General features: G+C 33.3%; 1 protein-coding gene across 2 annotated transcripts; it reads right to left on the bottom strand.

The window, feature by feature from the left end:
- Positions 1–361: 361 nt before the first annotated feature.
- Positions 362–19,316, bottom strand: LOC132759423 (G-protein coupled receptor 143-like). 2 transcript variants are annotated; one of them, XM_060751189.1, is made up of 9 exons: positions 19,168–19,316; positions 18,104–18,445; positions 17,268–17,368; positions 16,100–16,188; positions 13,953–14,045; positions 11,417–11,529; positions 10,352–10,460; positions 5,251–5,338; positions 362–4,223 (listed from the first exon to the last, which is right to left on the bottom strand). In XM_060751189.1, the coding sequence occupies exons 2-9, from the start codon at positions 18,381–18,383 to the stop codon at positions 4,008–4,010; spliced, it is 1,089 nt and encodes a 362-aa protein (XP_060607172.1). In that variant the 5' UTR covers positions 18,384–18,445; positions 19,168–19,316; the 3' UTR covers positions 362–4,007. The 2 variants fall into 2 exon arrangements, with proteins under 2 accessions (XP_060607172.1, XP_060607173.1); XM_060751190.1 differs by having other exon boundaries at positions 19,045–19,178.
- Between the last annotated feature and the right edge of the window lie 1,275 nt (positions 19,317–20,591).

A 20,591-nucleotide genomic window follows, 5' to 3' on the forward strand; every position in this document is an offset into this window, starting at 1 on the left:
TTCAAAATAATTAAAATCATATTACCAATTCCCACCTGGCACATGTTTGATATACATGTACATGGAAAAAAGAATAACAAAAATTGTTGTGTTATAAATAGATAGATATTTCTTGTACAAAACGTATAATAAAACAACAATAAGAATACAGTAAAAAAGAAAAACAACTCAGATCTACTAAAACAACCCTTTTTGCCCCTACCCACCCCAACAAAATGTCTGTTGCCAATTTCACATGTACATGTAACTCTTTAATTCTTTCCACTTCAGTTACCATTAATATGTATTACCTTTGTAATGATTATTGGTAATGTTGCAAGAACTTGGGCTCAACCCGTTTGCTATTTATTATTTCAAACGCATGTTGCCTTTAAGTGTATTTCATGTATATATTAGCAATTAAATATTATTAAACTTCAAGGTCATGGATATTTTCAAGGTGTTAATAAAACATATAACAAAATGTCATAATGAAGCTCTTGTTCAAGGCAAGATGTGTGCAAGTGAAAGAAACTAAGAAACCTTAAGAATATAGCCAAGCATGTCATGGCAAAAGACAAGCTACAAAACAAAAGGAAAGTGCCAAAAAAGCAATTTTCCCGCCAATGAATTCCATGCAGTTGTTGTACATTGCAATCAATTTAAACATAATGTTCGTAGATGAAAATGTTCGTAGATGAAACCAAAAACTGACGTTGTTTTTTAAAAGCACTGTACATGTATATTACACAAAAATCTTTCAAAAGTTTTTTTTTCTAAAATAAAGCACAAAAAATTGTGACATATGACATGACATACTATTTTGGACCTTCAAGTGGCCTTCACCTTACACATGTATTTAAACAATAACAGGTCACATGCATGGTGCGTTTTTCAATTTTAGTAAACTTTTTTTGAACAAACAATTTCTATACTCAAAGGAACTATATTTGTTAGATTATAGGATCTTTGCGAATAAGACTTTATGAAAATGTTCATTTAATTTTCATCTTAACTTTATACTATCTATGTAAATTTCTTATATAAATTAGCATTGCCTACTAAGTTGTAGATAATAAATAATTCCATTCTGGGACTAATTGGATTCTAGGAATTAAAGACAAATTATGCCTCAATTTGAATGCCTCACTGCACTAAACAATCCTTTAATTGTAATTTGTATAAACATCATTTGTGCAGAGTCACGACAAAACCAACATAATGGGTTTGTGACCAGCATGGATCCAGACCAGCCTGTGCATCCGCGCAGTCTGGTCAGGATACATGCTGTTCGCTTACAAACCCTATAACAAGTAGAGAAACTGATAGCGAACAGCATGGATCCTGATCAGACTGCGCGGATGCGCAGGCTGGTCTGGATCCATGCTGGTCGCAAACCCATTATGTTGGTTTTGCCGTGACACGGCTCATTTAAATGAATGATCAAATGACATAACACTATGTCATAGTTTTATTTTGATGTCATAATTTCAGCTTGCTTGATTGGATTATATGTGACACTACAGTTTAAACAACTTAAAAAGCACCTTAATATATATAACTTAAAAGTTATAAAAAAAACATTGCTATGATGCAAGTAAAAATGCCATAAAAATATTAACACTTTAAAACAGCATAATCATAAACAAGGTAAAGCAAAATTATAAATAAATTGTGCAATAGCTAAAAATACAACAAAATATAAAATAAATAATACAATATACACATATGTCATCAACAACATTAAACATAATTTAGCACATTTATTTTCTATCACAAACAATATGTTTCATTTCAAAAATCTGCATAAAAGTTACTGCTCAATATAAGGGACACAACTCTGTCAAACCTTACTAACAGTATGACTACTAAAGATTACTTCCCATTATTTAAAAAAAAAACTTATTTGTTTTTTCAAGCAATATCACTAGATTTCTTCTTTTTTCTATGTACAAATCAATTTACTACCCTTTTTCTTTACCAAATAATTTTTATCTACAAATCACCTTATCCTTTCTTTACAAAACAATTTACTACAAATTGCTTCCCCTTTCTTTTGCAAAACAATTTACTACAAATTGCTTCCCATTTTTTTTTATAAACCTAATCATAGCTTGAAACTCCTTTCCTTTTTCATACATTTTTCCTTTTCTTTATAAAGCATTTCTATAATTCACATGTACTGACTTTCTTGCATGCACTGTAGATAGTTTCCCTGTTTTTTTGTGTGTGTTTTTTTACTTAAGAATGCTTCCTTTTTTATTATACCCAGCTTTCTTCCCATTTTCCATAAATACTTCTGCAATAACTTGAAATTGCTTCCCATTTTCTTTTTCAAAAATTTCAAAAACATAGAAACTTTTCTTTTGACCAAACATATGAGTGTAAACAATGAGGTTTAATTAAATAAGAAGTTACATGTAGCAACCGGAACAACATTTACCACAGTGACCCTATAAATATCTTAAGAATAATGAAAGACAAAATTATAAATAAATTGCAGTTAAACACAATACATATATGACAACAACAGATCTATCTTTAAACACAGACACTTCTGGGTCAGACACTTTCCCATAGCTTGAACCGGCCCTGTAAACATTCAATAAAAATCTTTTACATTTTTACACAAATGGGGCATCTATTTTAATCATTTATAAAAATTCAGTTTTCCTTAAAAAAATTCCATGTACTTTCAATTTTCAATAATGTAACAATTGCAGACTTAAACAAGTTTTTTAGTGGGGGATCAAGTCGGGGAATAGAGTCTGACCTCCAAGTGTCTGGGCCTTTAAAATGTCAACTGAAAACAAATATTCTACAAGATAGGAAAAAGAAATGAAATACAAAAATGCCATGACTATAATTATACAAAGAGCTAATGATTCTATTTCAGTTCAAGATAACACCCATTGTTTATTGATAATGACTAAGCACTAAAATGTATAGATATACAATATATGGTAAAAAAGGTCATTGAACAATTGTATCCAATCTTAAATGCCTAATGCAGAATCTCCTCACAGAGTAACCCTCTGTAGAACAGTAATCTCTTTACAACAACTGTTTCAATTCAATTTATTATAGATACCGTAAGGTAAAATTCTCTATAAAAAACCTATCTTTGTCTTTATTTTCTGACAAAGTCCATTAATTTTTTTTTCCAAAGCTGGTGGCAATCTTGAGTCAACAATACATTATATAATCATGCTCATATACAATGTATTTGTTTAAAGTGACATAATGCCCATCCAAGGGCATATAATGAGTGAACAAGTGAAAGTCAAAAATCAGTTTTCATTTTGCCATAATTCTTTTCAGTTTTATATTTTATTTCACATGACTGATCAATAACTAAAGTGACCCAAGGAAATTTCTGTAAATACATAAAAATAGGAATTTTCCTGTAACGTTCCATTCATAAAAAAGTAGAGCAGTCTTTTTATGCTTTAGACAGACTTATTTTTTACCCTGAACATTGTTGGTCAAACAGTCAATCTCTTGAAATATATAGTCAATTCTGCACAACTTAACAATGAAAATCACTTTAATTATTGTGCATATGTTTAAGTATTTACTTGGGTCTGTACATGCTAGAATAAACATAATGTTCTGAGCTTAATTCTGATGACTGCTTAAAGTCATTCTAACTACTAGCCTACTGATAGCAGCAGTAAAAGATCTGCATATCTTGTAAAGTAGACAAGTCAATTTTAGAAATTTAATAAGACAAGGGTTAAACAATAATTCAGTACTGATCCCACTTGAGAAAATATAGTAATTACCAAGCAGTAGGATTCTTACCCAGGATTCATAGGTTGAGAGGTAGGTACCTTTTCAACAAAGCAAATCTCCCCTTCCCACCCACCTGCAAATACACTAATCAAAAGAAGTTACCATAAAAACTAAAGCAAACCCAATAGATTATTCAACCTTAATCTTGGCACCAAACTACGGCATGTGTACTACAGTGACATCATTATCATTTTAACAACAGTCAAAGTTGACAATCTTCACTGCTGTTCTTATCACACTGTGTGCTGGTTCCTGCTAAAGCTGAGTAAGGGATCCGTCTCACTGGCTCTAGATGACCTTGACCTCCTTGACCTTCCAAGGTTATTGATATTTGCATAGTTACTGTTGTCATGGTGATGAGAACGTAATAAAATACAGCAACACCCTCTTGGTGGCCACCCAAACATCACCATAGAGTCTATCAGAACTTGGAAAGGATTCAACACAGACTGTAATGATAAATCATAGAATACAGTATAACCTCAACAGAGTGGCCCTCTGTACAACAACCACCTCAATATAACAAGTTTTGATATTTCCCAAAGTTAGACTTTGGACTTTGGAATAAATTTAACCTCACTAGAGCAGCACCTCTCAGTAACAACCTTAATACTTGTCTTTAAAAGGTGGTTGCTAAGCAAAGGTGGTTGCTAAACAAAGGTGGTTGCTAAGCAAAGGTGGTTGCTAAGCAGAGATTTTGCTGTAGTAGCATTAAGTGGTGTTCAAGTTTCAATGACATTTTGATTGAGTTTTTATCTCACACTAACACAGTATAGGTCATATGGCGATGCTCCAGCTATACTGGTGGAGGAAACCCTCAGGTGTCAGGTGCCCTATTATGCATTATTTCAGGCTCAAAAGGGCACCTGAGTAAAACCACTGATGTTCCATAAGCTAGCTGGATAGCTTCCTGACATGAAAGAATCCGAACTCCCTATCTGGATTTGAACCCACCGGTTGAGGGGCAAGTGGTTTCAAGTCAATGATGTAAACCACTCAGCCACAGATGCCCCTACAATGACATGGATGCAAAACAGTAAATGTTGTAAAACAAAACTATGATCAATTAAATGACATGGTACAAATAGTAACAATGACACTGTAAATGTCATCTGGCAACTTGCCAACTTAACAGGGCTTAATAAAGACCTCATGTGACCCTCTAATTGTTTCAGATATTAGCAGGTATCAGGATATTTCCTTAAGCAAGTATCAGTATTAGTTTTTAGTTTGGCTTTAGTTCTGTCCATAATAGAACATTAGATTACTTCCAGCTTTGTTAGAAGATTAACAGTCCATAAGCTTGCTGGACAGCTTTCTTATCAAAATAAAGGACAAGAATTTATACTCCATTCCGCTAAAATCTGAACTAATAGCACTGAGGTACAAGAGATTTTAAGCAAGCAAGTTTAACAGGCTGATTTTTACTTTACTGTCTCTATTATAAATAAAATAAACAGTAAATTGGTAGCTTACCTCAAGGACTATTAACATAAAAACGACCTGCCCTGACCTATCTTCTGACACATTTATCACTACTCCATTAATCAAATTTGGAATCCAACTGAAACAAAGAATACTGAATTGAGCCGCGTCATGACAAAACCAACATAATGGGTTTGCGGAGCAGCCTGATCAGGATCCATGCTGTTTGCTTACATACTCTATAACAAGTAGAGAAACTGATAGCGAACAGCATGGATCCTGATCAGACTGCGCGGATTCGCAGGCTGGTCTGGATCCATGCTGGTCGCAAACCCATTATGTTGGTTTTGTCATGACGCGGCTCAATCTAATATTTTTACAAGTCTTATAATGACAAAAAAAAAACAAAACAGCAGTGTCAAGCAAAAATAGGCTTTTGGCGGCATGGCCAAGTGGTAAACACAGCCTAGGAATCTAAGTATTGCTGGCTGCGTGGGTTCAAACCCTGTCAGTGTTTCAAAGCCATTGTTTCTGTGAGCAAGATTATTTAAACTTGTTGCTTAGTACTTGTTGGAATGTACTTGAGAGATAAAGCTTCCTATACAAACACACTAAAATTAATTAGCATAAACTAAATACACCTTTTTCAGAGCAACAAAGGGCCATAATGAAAAAAATCCACGTTTGGATTTTGATGGTATTAATGTGCCTCATTACGTTATTTATATATAAATTCACACAAAGTATCATTAAACCCTGACCCACTGGCTATAAGATACAGAGTTGGACAGACAGACAGAGAACAGAAAAAACTAACAGAAAATGCTGTTTCAAAATCAAAATTCTTATTAGTCGCCGGTAGAAACCGGCGACTATATTTGTAAAAGTTTAATATTATATCTATGGTAGGAGAAGGCCTTAAAATCTGTAAATAAAAGCATATCAATTACTGAACAATTAAAGACCACAATTGTTTTTCGGTAATCTAAAAAATTCTAACATGCAATAACGTTGCTCAATGAAATGAAATATTCAAATATTGACATCTTAAAAAGCAACATTACAATTTTCATGAAATGAATTAATAACGTATCCCTATGGACCAGTCATTGAATTTAGGAATACTTTTACTTTTTTTCTACGTGTCAAGCGTTGCTATTTTATGATTGATAAATCATGAATGATATTTGAAATGACACATTTAAATTATTTGGTTGTTTATATCTTATGAGACCTATTATGTTTCAATATTTTATCTAATTATAAACAGATTCTCCCTATTCTCTTGTAAGAATCACGTGACTACACGTTGTATGTTATTGTTATAAAATCTATTAATAGTAACAGATAATCTGATAAGACACAAAAGTAACTGATAAGATGCATACAAAGTTATCTTTCATTAATCAGTTTCATATTTTATATCATTAGAAAGGTCTGCATGTATACTCATAATTTACACATTAAAGAATAAGTTTTGAAAACCTTTTAATTTTTTCTTGGTAAAGGGTTAAACTTGGCCCTTTCTGGTTTAGTTTAGGTTGAACATCACAAAATAGATTTATGCTAAAGAGGCACATTTATTGAATCGTCGTCTTCGTTATATTCCGTCGATTTCCGTCGCGCGGTATGACGGTAGGGAGCCGGAATCGTATTAGATACATGATAAAGAAAGCTAACAAGTAAAATGGTTTCCTGCGGGGAACATTTATAATGATTTAAAGATATTTCAATTAACTATTTTCAACATTGTTTGGGGAAAAAATAGAAAAAAATTAACGTTTGTATCAGGAATATAGTTGACAATAATCGATCAATAGAAGAAGGTCTTTGGTCTTTGTCGAAAATAAAACAATATTTCTGTTTAAGACAAGAGCGATCAGTAATCACATGTGTCGCGTCATGATGACAAATTTCATGTTGGGACAAATTTTGTGACAGACGGACAGACAGACGGACAGTGCACAACTAGACTTGGTACTGATCATTCCTGTAAAGTTTGGAAAATATTGCACCAGTAGTTTATGAGGAGTAGTCCGGACAAGCTTTTGTGTATCTGGCAACACAAAGAAAAAAACACCTTTTTATCAAAGGGCCATAACTCGGCCAAAAATCATTCAACCGGAAAACCCGTGCAATATGCGCAAGGACTTGAGCTACAGATCAATCCTGTAAAGTTTCATTGAAATTGCATTAGTGGTATAAGAGAAGTAGTCCGGACAAACTTTAAAATTAAAAAATTATTAAAGGGCCATAACTCTTACAAAAATCATTGAACCGGAAAATGCTGACAATATGCACAACTAGACTTGGTACTGATCATTCCTGTAAAGTTTGGATGAAATTGCACCCGAAGTTTATGAGGAGTAGTCCGGACAAGCTTTTGTGTATCTGGCAACACACAGAAAAAAACACCTTTTTGTCAAAGGGCCATAACTCGGCCAAAAATCATTCAACCGGAAAACCCGTGCAATATGCGCAAGGACTTGAGCTACAGATCAATCCTGTGAAGTTTCATTGAAATTGCATAAGTGGTATAAGAGAAGTAGTCCGGACAAACTTTAAAATTAAAAATTATTAAAGGGCCATAACTCTGACAAAAATCATTGAACTGGAAAATGCTGACAATATGCACAACTAGACTTGGTACTGATCATTCCTGTAAAGTTTGGATGAAATTACACCAGTAGTTTATGAGCAGTAGTCCGGACAAGTTTTGTGACGGACGGACGGACAGACGGACGGACAGACAGACGGACAGACGACGGAGAAGTGATCCCTATATGTCGCCACTACTCCGTAGAGGCGACACAAAAATGATTAAATACCATTGTATGAATAATTCCGTGCAAAAAAAAATAAAATAAAGTAAACACACACATTTACGCAGAAAATATCTCTATCTATTATGGGAGATGCCACAAAGAATGTTTTAATTCTGTGGATTTTCACTATAAACAATTTATTGTTTGTAAAATTTCAGATAGATATTAAAGAAACATTGATAATTGTCAAACACATCATGCAAGTTTTTCCAACTTAAACGGTAAAATACTAATAGAAAATTAGACATATCACGTAATAGTGTTATGTTCTTAATTAGGTGTAATTCGGACTAATTCCCTAGCATTCTGTCGAGAGACCGGTGTGTATACAATGATTCCCTACAGGTAAATCCGTAACGTACCGGGAAACGGTATTTAGCTAGGTTTTCGAATAGGTCAATTAACCAATCATGTACGGTTTACAGATCACATGCTCCTCCATGTACCGAAAACAGGTCACGTGCTCCTCCATGCCTCAAAAATTAAACGCGTACCAATACCCTGCGGGCTCCTGTCCACAGGGAATAAAATATCTTTTTGTTAATATTTTATCGAACTAAAAGGCAATTTAAAGTTAACTATGTCGTAACTATATCGTTACGACAGATGTATTGATTTCAACTAAATTATTTATTTTTTCGATAGCGAATAAAAATATTTTTTGATGCAGATCCACTTTTACGGTAGAATTGCATTGTTTCAAGCAATAATTAAAACATATATTTTTTCAAATATTCGATGACCGTTTATTGTTTGGCGGATTATCGGATTCTGAAGTATACAATACGGATTTCGATGTCTGGTATAACGGTATATACATAAGGTAGAATTACAAGTAGAATTACAAGAATATCACTCACCTTACAAAATTAATCAAAATTATGAAATAAAAAATGCTAGAAATGAAACACAATTTATTAACTTATGTTTCATATTGTTAAAAGAAATAATAAAAAATAGTTTTATGAAAACTGCAAACGGGATTTTCAAAGATTCGAACTTGGCCTACTAGGTCATAACTTCGTCATACTTACCACCACTAGGCCATCGAGCAATATTAATTGATTTAATATCGAGATCTATACTATCAAAAAAATCTTTAGCATTAATCATAATAAGTTACGTAAACTAACGAAACACCTCCCGAACAGGTCATTCTTGCATAGCAGACGGGCGTTTCCGTGAGTTTTAACCATGCCGGAAATTTCGTCTGGCATGGGGGGTGCCAGATGAGTCGCGTGCCATACAACAACGTCATTTTAGCGTATTTTATGAAGGAACCGCGTTAAACAAGGGAAATATGTGCTTAGGATGACGTCATTTCGCCATTGTTATTTATGTTGTAAGTTCATACGCTATTGTAAGAAAATAGTTATGGATGAAATGACTTTAATTTCCATGAACATATGTCATCTTGAGATAAACCATTTTAAATATGAAATAGTATGGCAGAATGTGCAAGAAAAAATATCTGACATATGATTGCGGTTCGGAACGGAATATCCGTCCCTCGGCAAGCCTCGTTACCGCCCAATGGGCGTGTCCCCTCGGGACGGATATTCCGGTCCGAACCGCAACATATGACAGATATTATTAATATTGCCAGACAATACTTGCATATTTAATAATCATAGCAGTTCCTTGACAATGTTGCTAAGCAAGTTTGCTTCATATATGATGTTTTATTGTGAATAAACAGTTACTCAACATATTGTTCCTCTTTTCTTTATACTTGAACCATTAATTAAACTTATATTTTCTTATATTTATGATAATACAATCATTTTCTATCCGGCGACTTGATGCTTTAGCATCAAAATCTCTACTTGTTTAATTTGTGGGAGATAATTGAACCAGCATAGCAAATATTTTTCACTATCTAATGTGATTATAATAATTTGTTAATAACCTTCAAATAAATCCACTCTTCCATCAACTTGAACTAAAATTAGTTTTTTATTAACATGAACTAAAATAGGGTTCAAAATTGTCTGGGGCAAGCCGTTGTTTCCTTGAGCAAGAAACTTTAAATGAATTGCTTACTACTGGTTGGTTCCAGGAACAGATTCAAGAATAATTCAATAAGCTTATATAGCTTCAAACACAATCAAACTAAAATAACTTTGTATAAACTGTGTATGAACTAAAATAGTTTTTCATTTACATGAACTAAAATAACATATTTGTTAACATGAACTAAAAATAGTTTTTTTATCAACATGAACTAAAATTATGTTTTTATTAACATGAACTAAAATTAGTTTTTTCATCAACATGAAGTAAAATTAGTTTTTCATCAACATGAACTGTAAACATAATTTACTTACCAGACAATGAAGGAAGTGCATATTATTATAAATTTAACGGATATATTATCCATTGTCTGTCTCTCAATGGTTGAATATCGTCCAAAATGTCTTATAAGGGATCTCTTCACTGTAAAATATGAGAAATATATCGGTTAAAGCGCCATGTTTATGGATAATGTATGATAAATATTAAAACAAACAGAAAAATCTTTCGTTTAAGGCATTTAGAAATGATTCATGTCAAGGGAAACCATAATTAAAGTTATTAAATATAGAGTTTGGGGGGGGGGGGGGTTCTTTGATTATTGTCAGTACATTGTATCACATCAGTTTCCAAACCCAAGTCTTAAAATAGCTCTTTGTATAATAAGATGCACATAAAGCTACTTACACAGTTAGTAGATGAAATTTTTAGCTTTTACTGAAAACCATTTTCTGCTAAACTGGTTGTCACTTTATCATAAATTTTTCTAAAAAAAACTTACTTGCCATAGTCTAACATTCAACCTGAATAGTAACAAGTGTGTGATAATGTTACAGGCCCAATATGCCTCAGAAATGCTTTCATTTGTAGATATAAAAAGCTTTTTAATTTTAGTGTTCTTTCAAAGTATCCTAAAAGTTACTCATTGGCAGGATACCTAAACCATCTTTTTCATCTGTTGCTTTTTGGCAAAAAGTACAGTTATAGTAATTAAGTATTTTGTAATGAAGTCAAAATACTACTTTGTTTACATATTGCTACTTTTATGACAAATCATTTCAAATTTATGGCTGTTTTTTCCCTCCAGGTAACAAGCATCTATCAGTCTATTAACCCATTATATAAGGAGGCATCTTCATCTAAAAGTATTGTCTATGGCAATAACATAAAACTATTTGAGCCACGTCATGACAAAACCATTCGCGCAATCTGATCAGGATCCATGCTGTTCGCTATCAGTTTCTCTACTTGTAATAGGGTTTGTATGCGAACAGCATGGATCCTGATCAGACTGTGCGGATGCGCAGGCTGGTCTGGATCCATGCTGGTCGCAAACGCACTATGTTGGTTTTGTCGTGAAGCGGCTCATTTTTGCTTACCATTAAAATAGGATCGGTAGAACAGACAGATGATCAGAAACAACACCAAGATAACTGGCACAAGAAATATCACATAAATCAAAGCACGATTTACTGCCTGCTTTGCTCCACACCTACAAAAATACAATGATAAAAACATCTTAATTTACCAGATTACAGTGTGTTTAATAAAATCACTCTTTATTTTTGTGGCTAGCTCAAAAGGTAGTGTGTTTGGGTGACCTGGGTTTGATTCTCGGACAGTGCATGTCACTTACGTAGTGATTGATCATGAAATCCTTTCTACAGTCATTCACACTGTAACACTGCTTTGGCATGTACAGAAGTGATCAGTTCCTTGTGAAAGTGAGCGCAACTAGTACTGGTAAACTGCTTGACAGCCTGTCCAGGAACGCTGCGGTGACTGAAATGAGCTCTGGTAAATTCAATGTGGCATACTGCCATAATGCAGATTGAAAACTACCAACCACCACCACCTTTTGTTGCTTAAATTGTTGGTTACTTAAAGTTGTTGTTAACTAAGGACGTCCATATCAGGTAAATGTCAGATAATTGGGGATTAGTTGTACTGACAAACTGTTTTGGACCAAGATTGTGACCTTAATCATTATGCTATGGTCATTGTTCTTGGCTCTTGCAGGCAACACACAATTTGTATGACTTCATTTAGCTTCACATTTGTAATAAGTTATTTAAAAAAATTCTCATTCAGCGGCAAAGTTATAGCCAAACAAAAGAAAACAGCCTTCAATTTTTAAGTTTGACCATGTGCCTTAACTGACTTTTGAGCTATGATTCTGCCTCTGACACATGGCACATAGTCAAATTAAAGTGTGCATTTGACCAAAGTTATTTGAAAATTCCTCAACTGATAATAAAGTCAATATAAGATCAGTCAGACACTAACTTTTTGACAACTAGGTTCAGCTAACTGCCTGTGGACTTGACTATAAATAACAAGAGCTGTCTGTAGGACAGCACGCTCGACTATTCTAAGTGCTTGATAGTAAAAGAGCCTTTACATTGTTTAATTTTTTAAGTTCACAAAAGGGCTAATTTTTTGTTATAAATTCATGTTATAGGCCTTAGAGAGAGTCTAATTATACAGTATTGGCTTGACTATTTGGAAGGTAATGTCACAAGGGTGTTTTATTGAGTATAATAATACTAATTACCTATGAATACATAAATTTGACAGAAAAGGTACAAAGGCTTGTTATTAAGATGTTTTATCAAGTAAATCACTGCTTTATTATTATGAATGCATAAATTGTCCCAAAAAAGGCACAAACCCTTCAGTAGTTATTGAGATAACAGCTTAAAAGCAAAACTTTACCATGAATTTCTAAGTTGAAAAAGGGGAATAAAATCAGCCTAAATGCAAGATAGAATTATGGATCTTTGTCAGTGACCCTAAATGCTTACATGAAGTTTTAAATTAATATCTTTAATAGTTATTGAGATATGTAAAACTTGCATGTTAACATTAACCAAGAGACTAAGTAGAAAAGGGGATATGAATCAGCCTTAATGCAAGACAGAGTTATGGAACTTGGTCAGTGACGAAGGGAGCGTACATACAATTATGACCCTCCAATTATGACCCCAAGTGCATGTGTAAAGTTTCAAGTAAATATCTTTGAAGACCTTTAACCAAAATTTCTAAGTTTCAAAGGGGCAAATAACTCTGCAAATATTGCAGGCAGAGTTATGCAATTTTGCAAACTGGTGTGCATTTTTACTATAAAAAAGTATTTTAAATTTCAATTGAATATCTCAAGCAATAATTGAGATATTTCACTTTACAAAAAAACTTTAACCAAAACTTTTAAGTTACAAAGGGGCATAATTCTGTCAATATTGTAGGCAGAGTTATCCAACTTGTCAATCTGATGTACCTTGTTACTATAAATAAGTATTGTAAGTTTCAATTGAATATCTCAAGCAATAATTGAGATACTTGACTTTACAAAAAACTTTAACCAAAATTTCTAAGTTAAAAAGGGGCATAATTCTGTCAATATTGTAGGCAGAGTTATCCAACTTGTCAATCTGATGTACCTTGTTACTATAAATAAGTATTGTAAGTTTCAATTGAATATCTCAAGCAATAATTGAGATATTTGACTTTACAAAAAACTTTAACCAAAATTTCTAAGTTAAAAAGGGGCATAATTCTGTCAATATTGTAGGCAGAGTTATCCAACTTGTCAATCTGATGTACCTTGTTACTATAAATAAGTATTGTAAGTTTCAATTGAATATCTCAAGTAATAATTGAGATATTTGACTTTACAAAAAACTTTAACCAACGCAGACGCCGACGCGGACGCTGACGCCGACGCCGACGCTGGGGCGACTACAATAGCTCTCATATTCTTCGAATAGTCGAGCTAAAAACTAGTGATTTTTTAGTAAGGTTTTTGAGTAGCGGAATTGTTGGAAGCTACTTTATGCTCCATCAAAAATAAAAACAGTGAACATAAAAATCATTATACATGTACATAAAATATATTAATAGACAGAGGCGACTTACTTATCTAATGATGGTCTGTAGGCAAGAAAAGCTGCGAGTGCACATAGAGCTGCAGGAACTGTCCATCCCAGAAAATATTGCAAATACCAGGAACTAGAATCAAAAACACTTACATGTACAGTTATATAGATTGGAAGTCTATGGCAGAGTAGTTAAGGTTGTTAAATTCAAACCTAAACACCCTTTGAAGACAAATATATTGGTTGTTGCCATGAGGTATTGCTCTACAAAGGTATTACGAGGGTTGTTCTAAAAGTAATAGGACTGGGAGTCTTGCGTATTCAAATTTCATTCAATTAAGAATATTTTCATATGTACAGCAATCGTAAAATGTTTTCTACAAATCAAACATAAGTTTTTTAATCTATTGTGCTAAACGCGCTTTTCCTTTGCTATTGAATAACCATGGTAACACGCACCCGGCGCAGCACATAAATATAGTTATTGGAGCTAAGTTCTACTTCTAATTTATTCATAAATAACTATTTGTTTTCCCCTGTATTCCATCAATACGTTGAAATATATTAATGTGACATTATGTCCAAATTTGACGTCATTCGGACATGAAATGGCCTAATTATTAAGTTTTGAACAGCAGCGGTCATAGCGTTAGATGTAGAAATATGACATTTGTTAACAAACAGAAAATGTGTGCCATCGTTAAATTTTGCCAACAGATTGACTATAATCATTCAGATACACACAAAATGATTAAATAAACAAAGGACAATTATCCTGCCATCAGGACACTTGTTTTCAGCTGGCACAAGCAATTCAAAAACTGAAAATACAAGATCGATAACGAGAAAGGGTGAGGATGAAAGTTGAAAATTGACGGGACGTTAGTGACGTCAATTGCAAAAGCGCTACAAAAGAATCCACGGTAAACGGTACGCGAACTGTTTATCGTTGTTTGTATCTGCTTCGGGTCTACTTATTCAGTTTTAACCAAAGGATTGTAAATAAGACATTTGTTATAAACACTTTTTTATTGTATTTAACTAGATATACGTGTAATCAATAAATTAATGTAATAGTTAACGGAAATAATTAGTAGTGTTTCCCGAAAACTTGTTTTAATAAACGATAGACTGTGCTAAGTAGAAAAGGATACTTTTCAATTGAGAAATATCTTTATTGTTCTGTATATAATCATATTGTTTTAATCACAATGACATGAGTAAATTAATAGAATACATTGCTTTTTCTTTAACATTTTCAGTCCTATTGAGTTCCACAGTTACTCAAAAACTTGAGAAAACCCGGAGAATGCCCGGCTATCGGGCATTTATTTTTTAAACAGTGGAACAAGAATGTGATCGCTTTTTTTCTTGCTTCATCTCCACATATGAGGCAAAGTAAAAGTTACATGACTCATACACCTAGATACTAGGGAGACTACTTTCAGAAAGAATGGCGCTTATTACAATTTCGATTCATTTTACGACGTCATGAACGTCAATAATTGTATTGTTAGCGTGCGCCGCGTATCATACCCCTTGTCACTTGAAAATTTCACAGAAATTTCATTTCTTTTTATTTTGTTTTGATTTTTTTCACTGTATATAGAGAACATGTTCCGATATTTGTCTCATGTAAAATTTTGTACGTAAATTTAAAAATGTGAACAATAGAGCTGCAGTCCTATTACTTTTTGAACAACCCTCGTATATGGTAGAAATCTTTACCTTTAATGGGAAGAAATAACAATGTTGTTTTTAAAAGGTAATTGCTCCACAGGGGGGGCCACTCGGCAGAGGTTATACTGTATCACATTCCACTGTGGGTGATAAAACGTATACCACTGTGGGTGATAAAATACATGCCACTGTGGGTGATAGAACACAATCCACTGTGGGTGATAAAATACATGCCACTGTGGGTAATAAAACACATACCACTGTGGGTGATAAAACACTTTCAAATGTGGGTGATATAACAAAATGTTCACCCTTGACAAAGAAAATGTCAACCGAAGTGTTCACTTTTCTTAAGATCCCCTTCTACAACTCTCAGTGGGATGTGATACTGGTATCAGAACACATTATAGGCCAATGGGATTTATACATTGCCAGCTATTTTAAGGTATAATAGTATCATTCTTCAATCAATCAGGTTAACTCTTATGTATATCATGTAGTCCTTACCTCCTTTTACCATTGCTTGTCATGAAAGTCTCCACTCCATACACCAAATGCCAAAATATTACACTCAGAAAGAAATATTGCACCCAAAGCTGAAATAATAGGACTAAAGTTTGTAATTTCCAGTTGAAGATAGTAAAGTATATTGTGTTTGATAATACATTTACCATAATGTAAAATTCTTGAGTTTTATTTAGGAATACTAGTAGATCTTTTAGCGGCAATTCATTTAATGTAGAAAACATGTACATTGTACATGTGTATCTTATTTTGCTACTTTTAGATTCAATGTACCATATACTGCATGAGGCTCATCTTAAGAAAGACCTTGAGATATTTTTTCTGAAAATTCCACTATTCCTAGCTTGATGCATGCAAAACGTTTTCACTCTATATAATTTTTCCCGATTCAACAGGAATGTTATTACTCTATTACTTTCTCACAGGCAACAGGACAGTAACTATTCTAATCCTCTTTCCCCATGCAACAGAAATGTCATTACCCTATGAAAGTTCCTACTGCAACAGGATGTCACTACATTATTCTATTTCACATACAACAGAAATGTCATTATTCAATTACTTTTCCCATTGCAACAGGAATGTCACTACTCTATTCTAAGAAATGTCTTTATTCAATTTCTTTTCCCATTGCAACAGGAATGTCACTACTCTTTTCTAAGACATGTCTTTAATCAATTTATTTTCCCATTGCAACAGGAATGTTACTACTCCATTCTCAGAAATGTCATTATTCAATTTCTTTTCCCATTGCAACAGGAATGCAATAATTCAATTACTTTTCCCATTGCAACAGAATTGTCCTTACTCTATTCTATTTCACATACAGCAGAAATGTCATTATTCAATTTCTTTTCCCATTGCAACAGAAATGTCACTACTCTTTCCCTTTTCCTATCATTCTAAGAAATATCATTAATTATTCAATTACTTTTTCCATTGCTAAAGGAATGTCACTACAACTTTCTCAGAAATGTCATTTTTCAATTACTTTTCCCATGTAAGAATGTAACTTAACTACCATCTTATTTTCCCCATGCAACATAAAAGCATTTTTAACTCTTTCTTTTTTACCTTTGAAACTAAATTATCTACAAGTATACTACATTTCCTAAATTGCTTTAAAAAAATGAATATATACAAAACTTACTGTTGATAAGATACAGAATATGTGTCTACCATCAAAATAGTTGCCATCATTTGGTTGTGGATAGTATTTACCTAGCCAAACACTGGATCTCACTATCAGTCCTGAAATAACAATATAATTAACCGTTATGCTATAACTCCAACATTGATACCTATGACAAGTTAAAAAGAAATTAAAAGGCATAATTTACAGCTCTGAAAATAAACAGGAAAACCTGCATTCTGCAGCCAGTCAAGGGGATACAGTCATTTGGTTGCTTAAAACAGATGGCTGCTGAATGAAGGGTCAATTCAATTAAATTTAATCAGTCCTTTATTTATATGAAGTTATGCAATGCAATGCTTGTATGTACTAATGAGTGTGTACCAAATCTTTTACAATTTTCAACATATCATCATTATCATCATCATCATCATTCATCATGTTTTTCAACATTACATGACTGCATGGCATAATTATCTTGGCTTGGAAACTTTATACAAATGTAAAACATTTTAATAATAGAACTAGATGTGTTTTAATTCTTTATCATTTTCAATACTGGCATACATTTTAAGTGATAAGAATGATTTTGCTGCTCAGTGGCATCTCAAAATGGTATTTAACTATATACAAGTATTGCTACACATTTACAATGTAAAATGTTACTAGTTTTATTGGCTGATTTGTAACACAGAAAAATGAATTGTCAAGAAAACAGTAAAAATAGTTGTAGTCACTTATTGAATTTCACATGAAAGTGACTAAGGAAGAATTTTTTTTAAAGAAATTGTATATTATCTAGATTATCTAAGGTAAGTGATGATCAACAGATAAGATAAAAACATGTTCTTTACCAAGATTAGCAAGAAATCCTGCTGTTAGGAGACATTTTGTTACATGGCTAACACCAGAGCTCTGGACAAAGTTGTTCTGCCGACTAGGTGCTGACACCTGACCAGCCCGACATGGTATCACAAGAGCAAATGTTCCAAGAAAACTGGCAATCGAGACAATCAAGGTGATAATACTAACAACTTTCTCCTCTAGAAGAGCATGTCCTGCTGGGATATCACTGTCAATGATGACAGACTTGTTACCAAGACAACATGATGACACAAAACTTGCCGAGGCCATTTTCTGTTTTTATGCAAAGTTAATCCCAGCGAGTGACATCATTTTCACTCTGTGTCGCAGCTCTTAAAAGAAAAATAAGATTGAATATAATTCATTTATTTATCAAAGTGGCTAGCTGTGCATACATGTATACCTTGTTAATTATTCTAGCTCCTGTATCTAGCGAAAATATTATAACATTACTCAAGCCAGTCTTTATACAATCAAAACAACAGAAAGACAACAAGAAACAGTGAGCTCATGCATGCGGCTGCATGATCCTGATATTGTCTCCTACCATCATGTGGTACTTAAAAATATATCATGTATGAAAAAAGAACTTCTAATCTCATAAAAGGAGATATATCCCACTGGTGGAAAGACTTTGCTGTTAGGGTTGCTATACCGTGACACTATTGAACACTGTTTTATTGTGCCCAGAAACACATTTTGGTACACAATAGGTGCTCTTACAAAAACACCTGCATTTTTGCTCTCTTGTTTAAATTCAACAAAAATGCACAGCGGTTTATTTTTCAACAAATTTAAACAATATTTTTCTCCAAAATTCTTGCTATTAGAAACTACGTTTGTATTTTGTGCATCATACATAACTTAACTACATGTAGCTTCAAATCCGCGGTTTACGTGTACATGTAAAACTGGTAAATATTTGGATTACTAAGCAGAGCAGAGTGTTCATTCATCGGTTCATCAGGTATGCGAAGATGACAGAATCATCAGCGGTAAGAGAGAAAACATTATAGGTTACTTTACTAAAATTTCTAAATTTCAATACCCGTACTTTTTCATTTAAGCTAAATATCGATAAGATCACGTGAAATTAGTCCATAAAAGTAAAAGTTGTTGTTGTTATCTAAATCAACACGGAAGCGGAAGTTTAAAATCTAGGACATACCAATCGCAACTTCTCGGTCCTTTCCGTGGTAATAGGACATTTCGGACCATGAATATTTCGGACCAGACATTTCGGACCAGATTTTTGGGACACTTCGGACCATATTTTGGGACATTTCGGACCAGAATAATTTTTTTCTTTCCTTTAACCTACGGATCAACTCGTACGCAGTGATCTCCCTTTGATTCAAGCTAACGGATTATCACAATTTTTATTTTTGTAAACACGGGAGTATATGTAGTAATTAAAGGATCACCTAAAAAAATTTCTATAAAGTTTGTGCCAAAATAAATTTAAAGCACGGCTGTAAAAAAACGTCATTAAATCTTCTCATTTTTTATCAATTGAAAGTTAAAGGATATTAAATTTTGAGAATTTCCATGACTCAAGTTGGTATGACTATACCAGAGGGGACCCTATTGGAAATAAGCTTTAGAAATAAGCTTTTTAGCTTAATGTCCAGGCTATCCTTGTAACCATGGATCACTTGAAGCAAAATCATTGTATTATTTCATCTTTTTTAACCTTTATAACTACTAATATTTTTAATACTGGTATTTTTTAGTTCTGGCTTCCATAACTTTATATGTCGCTTTTATTTTGACGTTGTGCGTCTAGCAGTACTATAAAAACCTGTTCGCTGCATGAAGTCTCTTTGGCTAGTATTTTTTTGATCTTCCTTTATAATATTTTAACACATATGTTAATTCTATAGACAAGAATATAAAATGCCAGTAATTCAAAGCAATGTCTTGTGCTCATAGTTATCATGTATGTTTCTGCCCTTTTGTAGTCATCATAATCTTATCTGTGATTTTTAATAATTTTAACCTATATTGTATGTCTTAACTTATATTACAGTCCATAATTTAAATCAATTATATTGATTTTAAGAAATGTTATTTTTAATCTGTTAAACCGTTAATTTATATGATTACATATTCATATTTATGTTTATGTAACTGTAATCTATGATGTTACACAAATAAAAGGTAAGTAATAGAAAGAGCACCGAAACACGAGGCTATCTGATTTGTACGAGGGGGCGTAGCCCCCGAGTATTAATCAGATTGCCGTGTGTTTTGGTGTTCTTTCTCTTTTGTATCATAGTCAAACATAAAAGCGCGTTCCCTGTTGTCACAATATGAAACCCCGGCAAAAATGAACCAATGAACAAGCATCTGAATATGACATTTCTGTCGCTTTCCCTTTCTCTGCCGTCAAAATATGTAAACCCCAGCAAAAATGAGCCAATCAATGGGCATGCTCTGGACGCACTCTGGATAACTAATACCCGCACTCCAGTTAAC

Source organism: Ruditapes philippinarum, unplaced genomic scaffold, assembly GCF_026571515.1.
Source record: "Ruditapes philippinarum isolate M1 unplaced genomic scaffold, ASM2657151v2 ctg2377_1_1_1_1, whole genome shotgun sequence".
NCBI lineage: Eukaryota > Metazoa > Mollusca > Bivalvia > Venerida > Veneridae > Ruditapes > Ruditapes philippinarum.